Here is a 16,516-nt window from a genome sequence, read left to right on the forward strand (position 1 = left end):
GGGGTGAGTTTCCATAAACATCAAAGTTTGTAGTTTTGTGTTCATTCTAAGAACACACGTTATCTCATGTTTAGTCCATGTTTAGACCTTCCCATATCTACCTATTGTTATTAGCTAGCTCATCGGTTATGACAGAATCCTGTTAAAAAAGTCCTAATGCTACACAATGAAATCAATTCACCAAGTTTTATGTAGAAAACCAGCAAATAACAAATAAAATTAGCATCAATATGTACTTTTTGTTTACATAAACATTAAATAATAACATTAAAATGATGGCCACATTTTAAAGATTAAAGATTTTTATAAAAAGATAAAACTCACATATTTTAGCCTCTTAATCATTTTAATGAAAGTCAAAAAAGATAAATTACTGACATTTACAATGCACATTCTCCTTTATTATTAATAGTATGCGGCCCGATTTTTCCCGTTGTGTCTGTCGTTGCTATGCAGGGGGTATGGCTTATCTAATATTATATATATAATATTAGATATCTCATATTATATGAGATGTAAATGAGCCCCATTGTCACTCGCAGCAGTGAGAACTGCAAATCTTCAGAGGCTATTTCCTGCTTTTTGAGCTTTTTTGAGTGCCTACCTTCAAATGGCCACAACTTCTCCAAATATTATCAGATTTCCATGTGTTACACATCGTTGGAAAGCTTGGAGACTACACTTTCAGAATATGTAAATAACTTAAAATGCCCCAGAACCGACTTGTGTCCCTACTTTCCGTGATTGGTCACATTTATGCTTTTTTTCCCTTTTATTCTATCATGCACTCTCTCTCTTTCTCTCTCTTGACTCACTCTCTGCTGTATTATTGCTCATCTTGTTTTCTTAAATTTGTTCCCAGTGGTTCCAAAGCATTGCTGAAATTCTTCTGCATTGAATTGTTTGGGTATTTTAAACATTGCATCATCTATTAAAGGCAGAAAATGAATTTCTCAGTCAAGCTGCGTAAACTGGCACAAGATATGATTTAATATCCTGCAAAAGCAGGTCACTCAGAAATCATCATGGTATATTGACTGTATGAGTGTATTTAACATAGGATTGCCCACATTGTTTAATATTAAGAAACTTACCAAACTGAAGCCAGTGGAAACAGAGGTTGTTTAATGCATGTTTAATTCTGAAGTGTCAGACAACGGGTGGGAAAGGTCACCTGAAACTGAGTTATGGCTAGTTTTTAGAGGACTTCAGTGAAATAAAATGCTACAAATGTCAAATATGTACCCTTTAAATTGTTTAATTCAAACAGGCAGTGATTCACACATGCTGTATGCACTTGAACACACACTCTTGCTCATCTAATGAGATGTCACACTTCTCTGGCTGATATCAGTAACTTCCTCTGCACATCATGGGAGGGGAATATCGCCTTCACACCTTTGCTTGGGAGTGCTTTTGGATCTGTTATTGTGTGAGAGAAGATTGGGTGTGGCTGTGTGCTTTTCTGACATAATCTTCATGGGCGTGTGTTTGATTCCTTGTAGTTTGTGAAGTTTGCAAACATTGAGGAGGATACGCCATCATACCATCGCAGATATGACTTTTTCGTCTCTCAGTTCAGTGCCATGTGTCACTCCACACACGATGACCCCGAAACTCGCGACAGGTGTGTGTGTATTAATATGTGTTTATGGTTATTTCATGTTAACTGTCAATAATAATTAAAATAAGATATAATGAATTGAATTCAATTTCCTGAAATCATGGTTTCCACAAAAATATTAAGCAAACACAGCGGATCAAAATATAATAATAATAAGAAATGTTACTTGAGCATATTAGAATGGTTTCTGAAGGATCATGTGACACTGCAGAAATGGCTGTCGAAAATGTTTAAATAAGTTAAAATAAAAAACAGATATTTTAAAATTAAATAATATATTTATTATAAAAATAACAGTTTGTTTATACAGCAAAGTTTTTTGTCCACTAAGCCCTATACGTGAAATCTGAAGTCATTTCTGAGAAAATTCTAGCATCATTTGTTTCTAACTGCTAATTGATTTGATGTTGTGTTAGCAATGAACTACATACTTTTGGGACCACTATAAGTTGGCCACTATAATTGACACTAATGAGTGCATTTATTTATTGTATATTTAGTTAGTGTATTTAACATGTTGTTGCTGTAGGATCCGTGTAGCAGGCATTAAGGGTCTCCAGGGTGTCGTCAGAAAGACTGTGAATGATGAACTTCAGGCAATCATCTGGGAACCTCAACACATGGAAAAACTCATCCCCTCCATGCTCTTCAACATGCAAGATAACGAGGACTCCGAGAGGTACAGTACACACACACACAAACACACACACACACACACACACACATACTTGAAGGCAAAAGCATTTAATTTTTCATGCTCAAGGTGATATTTGCTGATTGATTTGTTGTTGATGTTTTTTTGTTCGGTACCATGCACTGAATAAAAACACTGCCAAACACATGGAGAGGCAGGAAGGAAGATTTTCTCGATAAGTGAGCTTTGGAGGTCCACATATAGAGGGCAATCAAGGATATCTGATTCCTTTAAGGTTGTTTTTGTCTGTGCGAGAAAAAAACGTGAGTGTTTCTCAGATAACGGTCCCTGCGTGCACAGAATATTTCAGTTTAATTGCCTGTTTGTGTTTTTTGAGTACGGAAACATCGCTCACACCCCTCTGCCCTATAATCAGGAGCTGGAATTCGATCAGGTGTATTGATCAGTGATTAAGGTTGCAAACACAAACCTGGGCGTGTGTTTGATTGATGTGTGTAAGCTGGTTGGCAATGACATCTGACCTGCTAATGTCACAGCAGATGCTTTTCTCATCCGAAAGCTTATCACTCTGAATGTATTAAAATGCTATTTTGGAAATGTTTAATTCAATTAATTATTTACCGCAATTACTTTCAAGCTGCAGTTATAATGAGTATATTCAGAAATTGCATGATCTACTTTACTATTGGGACTATTTTTGTTGGATAACTTACACAGTATGCAAATGCTGTGTTCATAGAATTAACAGACTTACTACATTAGCTAAAATGTGCAGTATATAACTAGTGCATACTGCTCTGAGTGCTCTGTCCTGTGTTTCACTGAACTTGTCCTAGCTACTCTCTAATGTGAATATTAACTATTAACCATGATTTGACAAGATAAACTTTTACTGACTCCTTATTTATAATTTCTGCATAAAGTATAATTTGATGGGTTCCTGTTTGGTTGTTAGCTGAAAAAAAAATCATTCTAAAAAGGATTCCAGTCATATTGTTCCGGTGTTATTATTGGAATTGCTGTAGTGTGAAACCACCCCCCAAAAAAATTCCCCTGATTAAAAAAACAAAATTAATGTTTACTTTGCTTTTTTGTAGGTCTGCACAATTTGGCGCAACGTGTGATCAATATAATTGTAAAAAAAAAAAAAAAAAAAAAATATATATATACACATACACCTATTACTATTGTAATATTTCAGACTGAGCTACTAAGAAATAGTGAAAACACTGGATCATGAGCAGCTTGCGTGTGAAAGAACACAGTGCTGCACTTCACTCTGAAACATGCAGCACATATATTTATTTATTTGTAATTCATTTAATAATCGCACTATGCCATGTGACAATTTTGGTTTTATTTAGGGTAATTGTGCAGCCCTCAATCATTATAGTTTTCAGCCTTGGTGTGAACAGTCCTGTAAACAGCAATGCAGTAAAGTAATGTGACCGCATTCAGTTTAAAACATATCGCATACTTTTTATCAGAGTAAGAATGAATCAGAATCAGAATGAGCTTTATTGACAGGTATGTTAACACATATACGAGGAATTTGTTTTAGTGACAGTTTATTGTTTATTGTTTACAGTGTATTGTAGCAGGAAATATACTTTATACAGTATATACACAGTGAGGTTAAGCAGTATGCAAGTATTCCTTTAGAAAACATAGCCACTGCTTGTGGTTGAGGTGCTTTAATTCACAGCACTCTGATTAGATTGAATATGTGACTACTATTGGCAACAGAAAACTCATACACACATAGAAACAGCTGTTGTGTGTGCACATAGTTGTGTTTTTTTCCTTCTTCCAGCTTTTCAAGGTCGTCAGATTCTGTTAATTGCTTTCAATTGGCTGTCATTGAGCCAAAGGGACAAAGAGTACGTGTTTGTGTGTGTGTGTGTGTGTGTGTGTGTGTGTGTGTGTGTGTGTGTGTGTGTGTGTGTGTGTGTGTGTGTGTGTGTGCGTGTGTGTGTGTGTGTGTGAGTGAGGAGAGAAAGAGAGAAAGAGAAAGAGGTGGCTGGGTTTTTTTCTTAAAAGGTCTTAATGCATCATTTAGTACACTTATGTGTGTGTTTGACATCAGAATGCAGAATGTGAAACCACACACTGTAAACAACAGTTTAGTACATTGCACTCACACTTATGTGTTTTTCTCTCAGGTCTGGAGAGGAAAATCCGGCTTCACTGGCGGAGAGTTGCTTTCGAGAGTTGCTGGGCCGCGCTGCTTATGGCAACATGAACAACGCCGTGCACCCTGTACTGGTGTAAGTACCATTGCCATGGCTACAGTGTGCTGTAGGCACCATTATACAATGCTATTGTTTGAATTGTCACTATAGTAACAGTAGTGGTCCACTCACTATGATGTAAGGAATGCTGATTCCAGGTCCAAGCTTTTACTTGTTTCATTTAAGAATAGCATTTCACGGTGTACACTAGAGTCTCTGTGCTCACCGCATCCCAGACACAAATATTTTAATGATTTATAAAAGATAAATCACTGTCTGGCTTTCTGTTATTTTGGTATGGAGATAAAAGTTAAGTGTATAATTTTTAAGTGGTATTACATCACATTGTGAGTGTCGATTAGCACCACTTGTTATTTTCTTGTGGCATCTGATAGAGCGTTTGGACTCGGAAGTGACACATGATCAGGGTACCATGACTCAAAATTTTTTAATTTTTAAAATGCACACATCTGGACCGGGAGATTTGTGACATTGCTATTACAGTTGAAAGATTTTTTTACTTCTCTTTTTCTGTTGCTATGGAAACTCCATACAGTTTCATGAGATTCACGGTGATGTGCTTTGATTTGGCTGAAAATTAATTTAGGCTGAAACAGTTTTGGATGTGCACAATCATTGACCATACCATTTATGATTAATTGGCGCCTTTATACAATTGCGCATTTTACACAAGCGCATTTTATACAATCTTCACACCAAAGCTTTTATCTGCCCTAACTGTTTTAATGTAGTTTTGGTAAATTAATATAAATTACATAATGCACTTGAATCTGCAATCATGCACTGTGGCATTATTCACTCTTAAACATGAGCTTTTATCCTTCACAACTCACTGCCTGAACTGCCTAAATACCTGCACGTTAAAGTCAGGTACAAATATCTGCTAAATATTGGTATTGCACCATTTTAAATCTGTGATATTTCATGTAACCCTGTAACACACATGCAAATGTGCAGGCAAAATATGTGTGACTTTTTTAGCTTTTCAAGGATGTTAGATTCCATTAATTGCTTTTCAGGGCTGATTGTGAGCAGAGATTGCAAGAGAAAACTGAAAGCAGACAATACAATGATAACATGTTCATATATACAGTATATCAGGTGTTGTATGATCTTGATGAGCTGTAGTCTCAAATATGCAGCACGTACTCGTATTTGAAGGGTGCCAGAGCACTTTGAGACACGCAGATGTTTTCAGACAAACACAGCCCGGTGTTATCCTGTGAGCTCAGGTGTCCAGACGCTGCTGCTGTCAGCCACTCATCTGCTTCCTCTCACACTGAGGGCATGACGGGATTCATTCATTCCAGTCTCAACACAAACATCATGCAAAAAATGCAAGCAGCACCCAGATGGCTCTGTTTTGTGTTAAAGGAATTGTTTTGATCTGATTCCAGCTGTTTTGTGCTTGATTTATGTGTTAAATGGGTTACAGATGCAAATATTTGTCTCTGATTGCACACCGACTCTGCAGCCTAGTGACTTTCCAGTCATACTGACACTGAATATTGACATTCATCTTTTTTTCTGTCTGATTTCACATCTTCAAAAAAAAAGAAAAAAAGTATTTCATAATTTCTGCCTTTATTTACAAAATATTTTAATTTAGCAGAGTGCTACATTATGTAGACTACATGGACAGATGATATTAGATTAAAAACACTCACATCATTTTCCATTGTTATACGAGTGAAAATTATTCACCTCAGTGCAAATGGATTAAGCAGACTTTCATTTTACAAATTTAAATTAATTGCATGCATTATAAAATGTGCAAGAATTGCATTTAACTTGTTTTAATTAAATTGGGCAAGCAGCAAAAACCCATCTTTGAGTGTATATTACGTGAGTAGACAGTGCACAGTGAATGCAGTATTGAATATTCTCATGCGTCTGGAATTAGTTTAGCAGTATTAAATATTAAAGGTACAACTATTGTATTACAAACTAAAAGATCTCTTTATCAAAAGAATTCTGCAGGAGAATTGTCGTATTCAGTACTCGTTTCCTGTCCTGTTTAACACCTCTTAACTATAGTAAGGCTCCATAGCCTGTCCTCTCGTGGCTTATTACTTGAATATCTCATCTTATTAGAGCTGTTTTCTTTCCACCATTAGCGCTAATGTTCTCATAATTCATGCTGCGCACATCCAGGCAAGTCTAGAGGAACATCAAAGTCATTTCCTGGCCATTTTATAAGCAAGACAATGGTTTAAAGATGACTATATCATTATGACACAGAATTTCATGAAATAAATATGTTTATAATGCCCTGAAATGGGATTTAAGTATTTGAAATACACCGTTTTGAATGTGAAAAATTGTATTTATTCAAATTTTTGTATACATCACCATTCGGAATCATTTAGAATAATTTCTGAAAAGATCATGTGACACTAAAGACTGGAGTAATGGCTGTTAAAAATTCAGTTTTACCATCGCCGGGATCAATTATATTTCAAAATGTATTCGAATAGAAAACATTTTGTTAACCTGTAATATTACAAAGATATGATCATTTCTATTATTTAAGTTAAAGAATAAATGCTCTGTACTGTAGGTCTTTATATTTGAATGTCTGTCTGAATTTTAATGTTAGCTGAAGGTGAATCTGTAGATTCAGAGTTGAAGATGAGCTGCTTTGACTTTGCGTTGTGTGTAAATGAGAAGCTCTCTGTCTGACTGCACTGACCTGGTCTCCATCTGCAGCTTATTAGCACACAATTCAGACACATGCAGCCGTATGCTCCGTGTGTGTGTGTGTGTGTGGACACTCACGGGGCTCATTAATGAGACCGTTTTGGCTCATCTCAGTCATTGGCCAATTAGTGCTGAGTGAGACGTTTGTAAAAAAGAGAATATCAAAGCGCCAAGGGGCTCTCAAAGGCGTCTCTTTCTCTGTCACACCACCTCACCGTCTCCATCACATCTCTCCGTCTCACTCTTTCTCTCGCTCTCTCCTAATTAAACTGTGCACGGTGCGCTCTGTATTTATTAAACTTGTGTGAGGTTTTGTTGAGGGAACATTGAGCTCCAGGCCAGACATCTGTACCTCTGATAATAACACATAAAGCTGGTGTTCGGGGAGACAGACAGAGTGCGGGAGCTTTTTTTTTGGGTCGAGGGGGATTCAGGCATTCTAAATATAGCTTGCATCGGACGGGGGGTGAGATCAGATTGACGTTACCATGGTGACCGCAGGAAGGGAGACGATGGTGGCACCGAGGTTTTAGAGTTAGATCAGACTGCGAGAGTCTAGAGGAGAGATAAAGGTGTGGAAACAGGATTTGTGGTGTGGTGAAGGATTGCTCAAGTTTTCCGCATCACAGCTGCTGTTGAGTTGAAGCAGCGTGTCTGACGTAACAGACAGCGCTGCCAGAATTGACTCCAACACCTGTATAAAAATCACAGACTGTGAATGTGATCGCCTGGTTGCACATGAGCCTTGTGGAGGGCAAAGATTACTAACGTAAAATGGGTTTCGAATTTTTTATTATTTATTTTAAAGGTAAATTTATCATATTAAATATGACCGTTTTCATGCATATGCTATAAAATCAGCCATTAACTGACTCATCAATTTTGTTTCTTATGCTCAAATAGCATTTAAAGCATATATATTCCCGGTTGCAGTCTCAAACCCACATTTCTTGACACTGACAACCATTTGTGGCACTCTCTCCCATTCTTAATAATATGAGTGAACCATCTTGGTGTATATGGATAATCATGTAATCAATACTAGTGAAGTATTGGTGGTTTGAAAACATTATCAAATAATCCTAAATATTTGATAAACACAGAGAAAGGGAAGACATCTCATACATGTCTATCCATGAACTGTCAGTAAATACTGTATGTTGTCTTATAAGAGGTCATTATAAACAAATTTATTTTCTTGCAGGCATTTAGACAACCATCATCTATGGGACCCAAATGATTTTGCTGTTTCCTGTTTCAGGATAATCATGTACTCAATACAGGTAAAGCTACCAGATTCTCACTTCATCCCTTTGTGTTAATCCTGTGTGACCATTGCAGCATTTAATGATAATGGAGAGAAAATTCACTTCTACAGCATGTGTAATGAAGTGTGTGTGTGTTTCAGGCCCAGCATTCTCACCATGTGATCCAGCAAGTGTTGTCTCACCTTGACACCCACAGTAAGGACACCCCACGTGTGAGGGCAGGTATCGTTCAGGTGCTGCTGGAGACGGTTGCAATCGCAGCCAAGGGCTCCATCGGTAAGACTGAGTACTGATCATCTAAGACAAGCATCATGGTTATTACTGCTCATACTTTGTGTGAGATTTACGAACCATTAACCCTAAGAATGAAACTTTGGCACGTAACTCGTCCTGTACGGTTTGTGCAACAGACATAGATGATAGTTCAAATTGTGTGGCTTTATGTGGAGAGATGTTTTTGTCTCACGAGTGGTAATTAAGACTTAAAACAGCTAAACAAATCCCAGAAACTCACACAAATTGTGAACTTGCGTATCATGTAGATATTCACATTCTGGCTTTGAAGTAACATCATTTTTTTAAGAATCTTTTTTTAATTATTATCAATGTGGAGAACAATTGTTCTTATTCTTATTTCTGTGGAAACCGTGATACATTTTTTTCAGGATTTCTTTTTTGTGACATTAAAAATGTATTTACTGTCACTTTTAATCAGTTTAATGCACCGTTTGAACGGCAGTGTGCAGTTCAAATGTAAAAGTCTACTTGTTGCTGTTTTATTCTCATACTAAAATCATTGTTCATTCCTTTCTTTTTTTCAATGTCATTCTGTTTGTTCTTTTGCTTGTGTGTAGATGCCGAAAATAACAAACTGCATTTCCTCATTTTATCATCTCTTCTGATGTTCATTCTTTATAGTCTTCTTCTTTATTCCATATCTCTTTCCTGAAATCTGTTATTTTTTTCTCTCACAGGTCATATTGCACACAATCAAAACAATGTTTACACGTTTCTCAGTCCTGTCTCTTTACCACCCAATCTGTGGTTGGGTATGTTAACTAACACAGCCGGCACCCAGTCAAAACCTTCAGGCGGTCACTAAATTGGGTGTGTGTATGGTGAACTAAAGCACTCATTAGTGTCCGTCATGTGGTTTTTATGGCGTATTGATTACTTAATGTCTGTTTGACAATTGCCTGAAGGTTTTGAGGGTTTGCTGTGTAGAGAAACTACAGCGCCCCCTAGCAATGCTCTTTAGCTCCTGCATCTAGTTTAGGTCACATGGTCTGATGTTTTTTTTTTTTTGGTTTTTAAAGGAATAGTTCACCATTTACTCACCCTCATGATGTTCCAAACCTGTATGAGTTTATTTATTATGTTGAACACAAAAGAAGATATTTTGACAAATGTTGGTAACCAAATAGTTGATGGTAGCCATTGACTTCCATAATATTTGTTTCCATACTATGGAAAAATTACCAATATATATTTTTTTGTGTTCAGCTGAAGAAAGAAAATACAGGTTTGGAACAAAATGAGGGTGAGTAAATGATGACAAAATGTTAATAGAACTATCACTTTAATATCAACTAGTGCTTATTAGGTAGCTCCAATCAGAATTTAGATGTTTTAAGCATCTTCTGAGCTGATTTTGAAGGAAAATCTGCACAATTCAGCATAATTACTTTGTGTGCTTATTCTCAGGTCCCACAGTCCTGGAGGTGTTTAACACCCTGCTAAAGCATCTGCGTATGAGTGTGGATTTTGAGCTGGGCGACGGATCCCGCAGGAACTCCGCGAGCAGCCATTCCTCCACCCGCACCAAAGAGAGCGAGGAGCGGATCGTCCAGAACGCCATCATCCAAACCATCGGTGACAGCTTGACATGCTCACTAAAATCTGACCTCTTGTTATGTCCAAATACTGAATACTGAGAATTCAATAAAATGGATCTGTGTGTGTGTGTGTGTGTGTCTAGGTTTCTTTGGAGGAAATCTTCCTGACTATCAGAGAGCTGAAGTGATGATGTTCATTATGGGGAAAGTTCCTGTTTACGGCACGCCATGTCACACGCTGGATACAGTCAAGATCGGGTAAGACAGTGTGTGTGTGTGATTCTACATTCGTCATGGCAGTTGTAGTGTTTGGAGAAAGTGTAAGGATGCATTTTACACTGACACATGCACATATGCAACATGCAAATAACTTCAGGATGTCAAAAGTGCGACTTCAGTGAGTTTAGAAAAAACTTTAGGGACTGTTTATTTCATTTGTCTCTTTGTTTAGCTGTTTTTATTTGTACTATTCCTTTTTTTGTTCTGTACTGTACTGCATTATTAGTTACTTATCTTGAATAACTGGAAAAAAAGAAATAAATAATTTAGATGTTTTCTTTATGCCATAGTTTTAGTCTAATATAATAATCTCTGAAACTCAAAATCAAAGATTTTGAATTATCTGCTCTTTCTTTTACAGGCATCAGGGCACTAAGAGAATCCAGGCAATGCTGTTAAGTTCTCTCATTATGGTAAACCTCTTTTCTCTTGCGTGTGTGTGTGTGTTTAAGGTAGTGATGATGAAGTGAAACTAAAGGTGTGATCACATTTGTCCTTGCTCACTGAATTTTTGCCAGCAAAATGCGTTCATTTCAATAGGATTCCACGCAGTCTGTAAACATGCAAAATTTACATCAGGTTCACTCAGTCAAACAAATTTGACTCATTGACTTACAGAAAGCTGCTCAGTTTGAAAGTGACTTCTGTGAGATTTATATTCTCTCTCTGAGCTTGTTAGTAAAAACCTTCCACTCTCTCCTGGAGGGAGTTTCTGAAGGTTCCTAGACATCAGACTGCACAGATCATAACATTAGAATACAGCTGCCTGTGGTGCTTTGTGTCATTATTCTTTTTTTTTTTCTTTTTTTCTTTAGTCTGGTTTATGGCTGGTTTCAGACAGGGCAACTTTTCAGGTGCTGTTGCCCAGCAACAGACAGAAAATTTCTGTTCTCAAATTTTCTAATTTGAATTATTTTCAATAATATGGAAAGATTGTGCTGAGAAGTACATGACTTAATTTGGCTGTTATTTTAATTTTAATTTTATTTATGTCTGTGTGTGTGTGTGTGTGTGTGTGTGTGTGTGTGTGTGTGTGTGTGTGTGTGTGTGTGTGTGTGTGTGTGTATATATATATATATATATATATATATATATATATATATATATATATATATATATATAAAAATTTTATTTACATGTTCAAATAAACAAGGAAATGGGCCGCAGGTTGAGATGTACAATTGTTAAAGCTTTTGCTCTCCTTCTCCCACTGCTGGCCAGTTCCACGTGCACAACAGTGTTTCTAGAGTTACTAGTGTGACAATGTACTATAGTTGTGGTGCTGTTCATAACGGATGGATTCTTTCTGTGTGTTTGTGTGTGTGTGTAGGTTACGTCAGGGTTTAAGTGTAAAACGATGTGTGCTGGCCTGCCCGTGTCGTTTCTGGAGCCGTTATGCTCCATCTCTTTGATGGAAGACAGTGAACTCCGGCAGCTCGTCTTGGAGATTCTGCACAACATCATTGATCGGCATGACAACAGAGCCAAACTCAGAGGGATCCGGTATGAATGCACACTTAACACCCTAAAGTGAATGTGTGAAAACTAGGACTGTCAAAAGACCATGCCTTCACACATGCAATTAATTAAAAGGTTTAACACTGTTTTTAATGCTGTAAATGCATTTATTCGATTTGACATATAACTCTTTCATTATGTTCTGTGGGATTTGTAAAACCTAATTAAAGGAGCTGCTGCACAAGTGTCATGTTTCCTGTTTGCGTTTATGAGTATTAATCGTTATTTATACATCAAACCCAGATGGGCTGTTTACCTTCTTTTTTGCATTCTTTGTATGTTGAAAATCTTTTTTTTAACATGAACATTTTATTTACTCAATGTTGTTTTAAAAATCCGTATGTTGTCTTTCTTTTATATATATAAATGTATACATAAATGTATCATGAATTTAATCTGTATCACTATAGTGCTATATACTGCATTTCACTATTTTTGCGTGAACTACTCCTTGAAAGAATTATGAGATCAATCACAATTAAAAGATTTAATTTGACTTGATTATTTTTTATTATTGATATACTGGTATAGTATTTATTAATAGCGCTCCTGTTGTTTGAAGACGGTGAATGTGTGGCCGGGGGTCGCTCGCTCGCTCTCTCTTTCTCTCTCTCTCTCTCGCGCGCTCTCTCTCAATCTTTCACTTTCTCTTGCTCTCTCACGTGCACTCTCTCTCTCTCTCTCTCTCTCGCGCTCTCTCTCTCTGCCCTGTTAAACTGACAGGACTTAAAAACACATGCAAATGATAAACAGCTGACCCGTACAGTTAATGAATAAAGGATCAACTACCACAGCTTACATCGCACGTCCTGCGATGTGACTATCGTGGATTCGTACATCGCGATATCAATGCTTAAACGACACATCGTGCAGCCCTAGTTAACAATAATAACATAACTCTGGTGTCATCAGTTTTAGGTGAGAATGTGTGTTCTGATGCATCTGCCTCAAGAAACGCTTACTGAACAATTTCCTTTGTGTTTGTGTGCAGGATTATTCCTAATGTAGCCGCTCTGAAGATCAAGAGAGAAAAAATCTCCAAACAGGATGTGGTCTTCATGAAAAAGGTACAGGACTTCATAAACACACACAGGCGTCACAACCACACACACATGGAGCTGCAGCCCTTAAACTGTTCATCTCTCTCCCTACAGCACGGGCAGCAGCTATACAGACACATCTATTTGGGCTGTAAGGAGGAAGATAATGTGCAGAAGAATTTTGAGTTGCTTTTCACAGCTCTGGCATTGATCACTATTGAACTGGCCAATGAGGAGGTGGTGATTGATCTCATGCGCCTGTCCATTGCCCTGCAGGTATGCTCACCTACCCTGACATTTCTTCATTTAGCAGACGCTTGAATCCAAAGAGACTTAGGAGAAGCATTTTGTCCAAGATTTCCTATTTGTTATGCTAATCTCTGTTTTGTTTGGCTGAAGGATATGGCACTGGCCAATGAGGAGAACATGCCAATGTTTATTCGCTGTGGAATCATGGCACTGGTCGCCGCATACCTCAACTTCCTCAGTCAGATGATTGCAAATCCCCCTTTCTGCCAACACGTCAGCAAGGTAAGTGTGCGCACATGCTTATGGCATACACGTGTATATACAACATCCTGTAACTCCTTTTCTTCCTGTCAGGTGATCGAGATGAGAAATCTAGATGCTCCGCACCTTCTGCCAGAACAGGTCTTCAGAGAGAAGTGTGTGTGAGTATTTCTGTGAATGTGTTTGTACTTAAGAAGAAAGTCAGTAATCAATTTGTTTTAAGCTGTTCATTATAATTTTGTGATTCTTGATTTTACTTTAGCCTTTATTTTAAATGCAACCCTTTTTTTAACCTTTTAATTTTTAGCCATAGCTTGAATCTGTTGATTTTATTTATGTATAATAACAATGCCTTAACTCATTCCAGGTGTCTTTCCTTGTGTGTATCTGTATGTTTGTGTGTGTGCATCAGGTTCCCAGACTCTTTAGACCGGGACGACGTTGGTTTGTATTTTCAGACAGCTGATCTGGCAGAAGCTCTGTCTGTACCTGGATATAACGTAGAGAGACTGGCCATACCGTACATACCGCAGGTTACAGGTAAACACTATTCTGTGCTGTACAAAAAAAATCCAAAATTATCTGATTTAATTTAATATTAAAGATTAAATCTTAAGCAGCAACATTAAAAGCTGCTAATTAACCCTACACTGACATTACATTTTTTGTAACTTTTAAAAAAATACAAATATTAAATCGTTTTCTGTCTATGAAATGACTTTTTTTGCTGCTTAGGCAATTATTCTATTAATTAATACTATAGCATTTCCCTGTCCAATCATATCAAAGTGGGGAAAATAAATTCTTGTCCTGTTTTTTTCTCATTGAATATTTCATTTCAGATGAAAATATGCCACATTATAAAAATAAAATGGTTGTTAATGCTATTTTGTGCTGTCTTTAAGCACTTAAACTTACTTAAATCTGCAGTACACTACACATCTTTTGCCCATATGTGTGGCCTGATCTGCCATCTCTGTGTCTAGTAGCTGAAAGTCATAGCCAGCCTGCAGATTTTGGGAAGAAGTGACAAATTTGATTCCATCCAGTCAGAGTATATGACGTTTGATATTTTGAGCTGATTTTAATACAGATAGTTTTCATTTATCATGCATATCCTAGAAACCAAACAAGTTTCTGTATTAGTTTAAAAGTCTTAAAAGTCTTGTAGTGTTAGATCGTCAGTTTTTTTCGTGTGTTATGCCCAGTTTTTCTCTGTATCCACTTACAAAGTCGGCAAGTGTATGATGTCTTAAAATCTGTCATGTAGTGTATTCCAGCCAAGAACTGGTGCTAAAATGAATCACCAAGTCCTCTCTAAAATAGTAGTTTTACTGCTAATACTTACTTCTTGAAGATCTTTTCTTGTCACATATGAATTCACCCTATTCATTTGCTGTTGCCTTCTGTCTGTCTGTGTGTTTGCACTGTAGTCCTTTACACGGTAGGAAAGATTCTGCACAGATGCAGGCAGACATCCAGAGGTACCATCAGTGAGTTAGTGAGGTCACCTGTCTGTGTGTGTGAATAGAAAGTTTAGAGAATAGCACAAATATGTATTTAGTTTCTTACAAATGTAGACTTTCTCTCCTCTGTAGCAGCCGTGACAGAATTCCTGTAGCTCCTAAATGTGTTGTTAAATAAATGTCTGCATTGGGATGAAATATGCAGCAGGTACAGTATATTGTGTAATGAGATAAACTGGTCCTGTTTGGTGTTTTGTACGCTGCTGTCGTCTGGACGGTTTTACTGGTAGGTTAAAGAGAAAACACACACCGCTTTGAGCTCATAGTTCAGTAGCTTGGGTCAAAGGGAGAGGGCTGATGAAGCGTCATTTGACATTTTATTGGAATTTTTGGACCTCACTTTTATTTTACATACAAATTTGGTCACAGATTCCAGTGCTGATTCGATAAATAGATATTATTATTAATATTAAAAATAATTTGTGCAATTTTAATTAATATGAATTGCAAATATATATTTTATATTTAAATATATTAAATATTATTTAAAAATTGTACTTTTACTTTATATAAAACTGTTAACGTTTTATTAATTTATTCATTATTCATAATAGGAAAAACATTAGTTTGTTCAGCCTTGATGGAATGTGAGTGTATATATTTGTTTCCTGAAATGAAATGTTTACATGGAGTTTACTTCTGATGTGTCGTCAGCACTCTTGCCCTGAAACTCTCACTTTTACTTATGAATTTTTGTTTTAAAACCTGTTCTGCTGCGATTGCTGCCTGCGTTTGTATGATTTGCATTTCCTTCTGTTTAATAATGATTTCTTGCCACTTTGCCTCAACATTACGTTCATTAAACATGAGCTGTCAGTGATATTACACTGGGTGGTTTTGGGAAATTCACCTCCCTTCTTGAATCAGAGGTGAATTGAACCCATATATCACAAATGCGAATACTGGGTTTAGTTGTCCAGATCAAAACAGTGCATGATCAGAAATATCTGAGGTCTCAAAGCTTCCACCATTTATATCAGTGACTTCTGTCCCACAGATGAAGATCGACTGTCCCGTAGGAAGAGTTTTGTCGACACTATTTCTCTCCAAGTTGACATCCTTTCCAACAGCTTGCCTGATCAGGTACACTGGGCACAATTTAAACATGCTTTATTTGTTCTTCATGAAGAATTAGACTAAAGAAGATATTTGTGTGTTTATCCTGTAGTCTCAGCTTGCAGAGGAGATCACATTTGAGACCCTGAAGAAGGCCATTGGTACGTGTGGATTAGTCTGCTCAGTTTGTGTGTGTGTGTGTGTGTGTGTGTGTGTGTGTGTGTGTGTGTGTATGTGTTTTGTGCGCTAGCGT

At 37.0% G+C, this 16,516-nt stretch overlaps 1 protein-coding gene across 1 annotated transcript in view; it reads left to right on the forward strand.

Moving 5' to 3' along the window:
• Positions 1 to 16,516, forward strand: part of LOC113120788 (protein EFR3 homolog A-like) — a 33,077-nt gene that overhangs the window by 12,823 nt on the left and 3,738 nt on the right. Inside the window, exons 6-21 of the mRNA XM_026290847.1 lie at positions 1,506 to 1,627; positions 2,154 to 2,303; positions 4,442 to 4,546; positions 8,436 to 8,514; positions 8,640 to 8,775; positions 10,204 to 10,371; positions 10,478 to 10,592; positions 10,975 to 11,026; positions 11,944 to 12,116; positions 13,123 to 13,198; positions 13,286 to 13,447; positions 13,571 to 13,702; positions 13,775 to 13,842; positions 14,094 to 14,221; positions 16,205 to 16,290; positions 16,376 to 16,424. Of these exons, the coding sequence (XP_026146632.1) occupies positions 1,506 to 1,627; positions 2,154 to 2,303; positions 4,442 to 4,546; positions 8,436 to 8,514; positions 8,640 to 8,775; positions 10,204 to 10,371; positions 10,478 to 10,592; positions 10,975 to 11,026; positions 11,944 to 12,116; positions 13,123 to 13,198; positions 13,286 to 13,447; positions 13,571 to 13,702; positions 13,775 to 13,842; positions 14,094 to 14,221; positions 16,205 to 16,290; positions 16,376 to 16,424 (1,801 nt within the window). The remainder of the gene's footprint in view (positions 1 to 1,505; positions 1,628 to 2,153; positions 2,304 to 4,441; positions 4,547 to 8,435; positions 8,515 to 8,639; positions 8,776 to 10,203; positions 10,372 to 10,477; positions 10,593 to 10,974; positions 11,027 to 11,943; positions 12,117 to 13,122; positions 13,199 to 13,285; positions 13,448 to 13,570; positions 13,703 to 13,774; positions 13,843 to 14,093; positions 14,222 to 16,204; positions 16,291 to 16,375; positions 16,425 to 16,516) is intronic.

The sequence above is a fragment of the Carassius auratus genome, chromosome 2 (assembly GCF_003368295.1).
Source record: "Carassius auratus strain Wakin chromosome 2, ASM336829v1, whole genome shotgun sequence".
Lineage (NCBI taxonomy): Eukaryota > Metazoa > Chordata > Actinopteri > Cypriniformes > Cyprinidae > Carassius > Carassius auratus.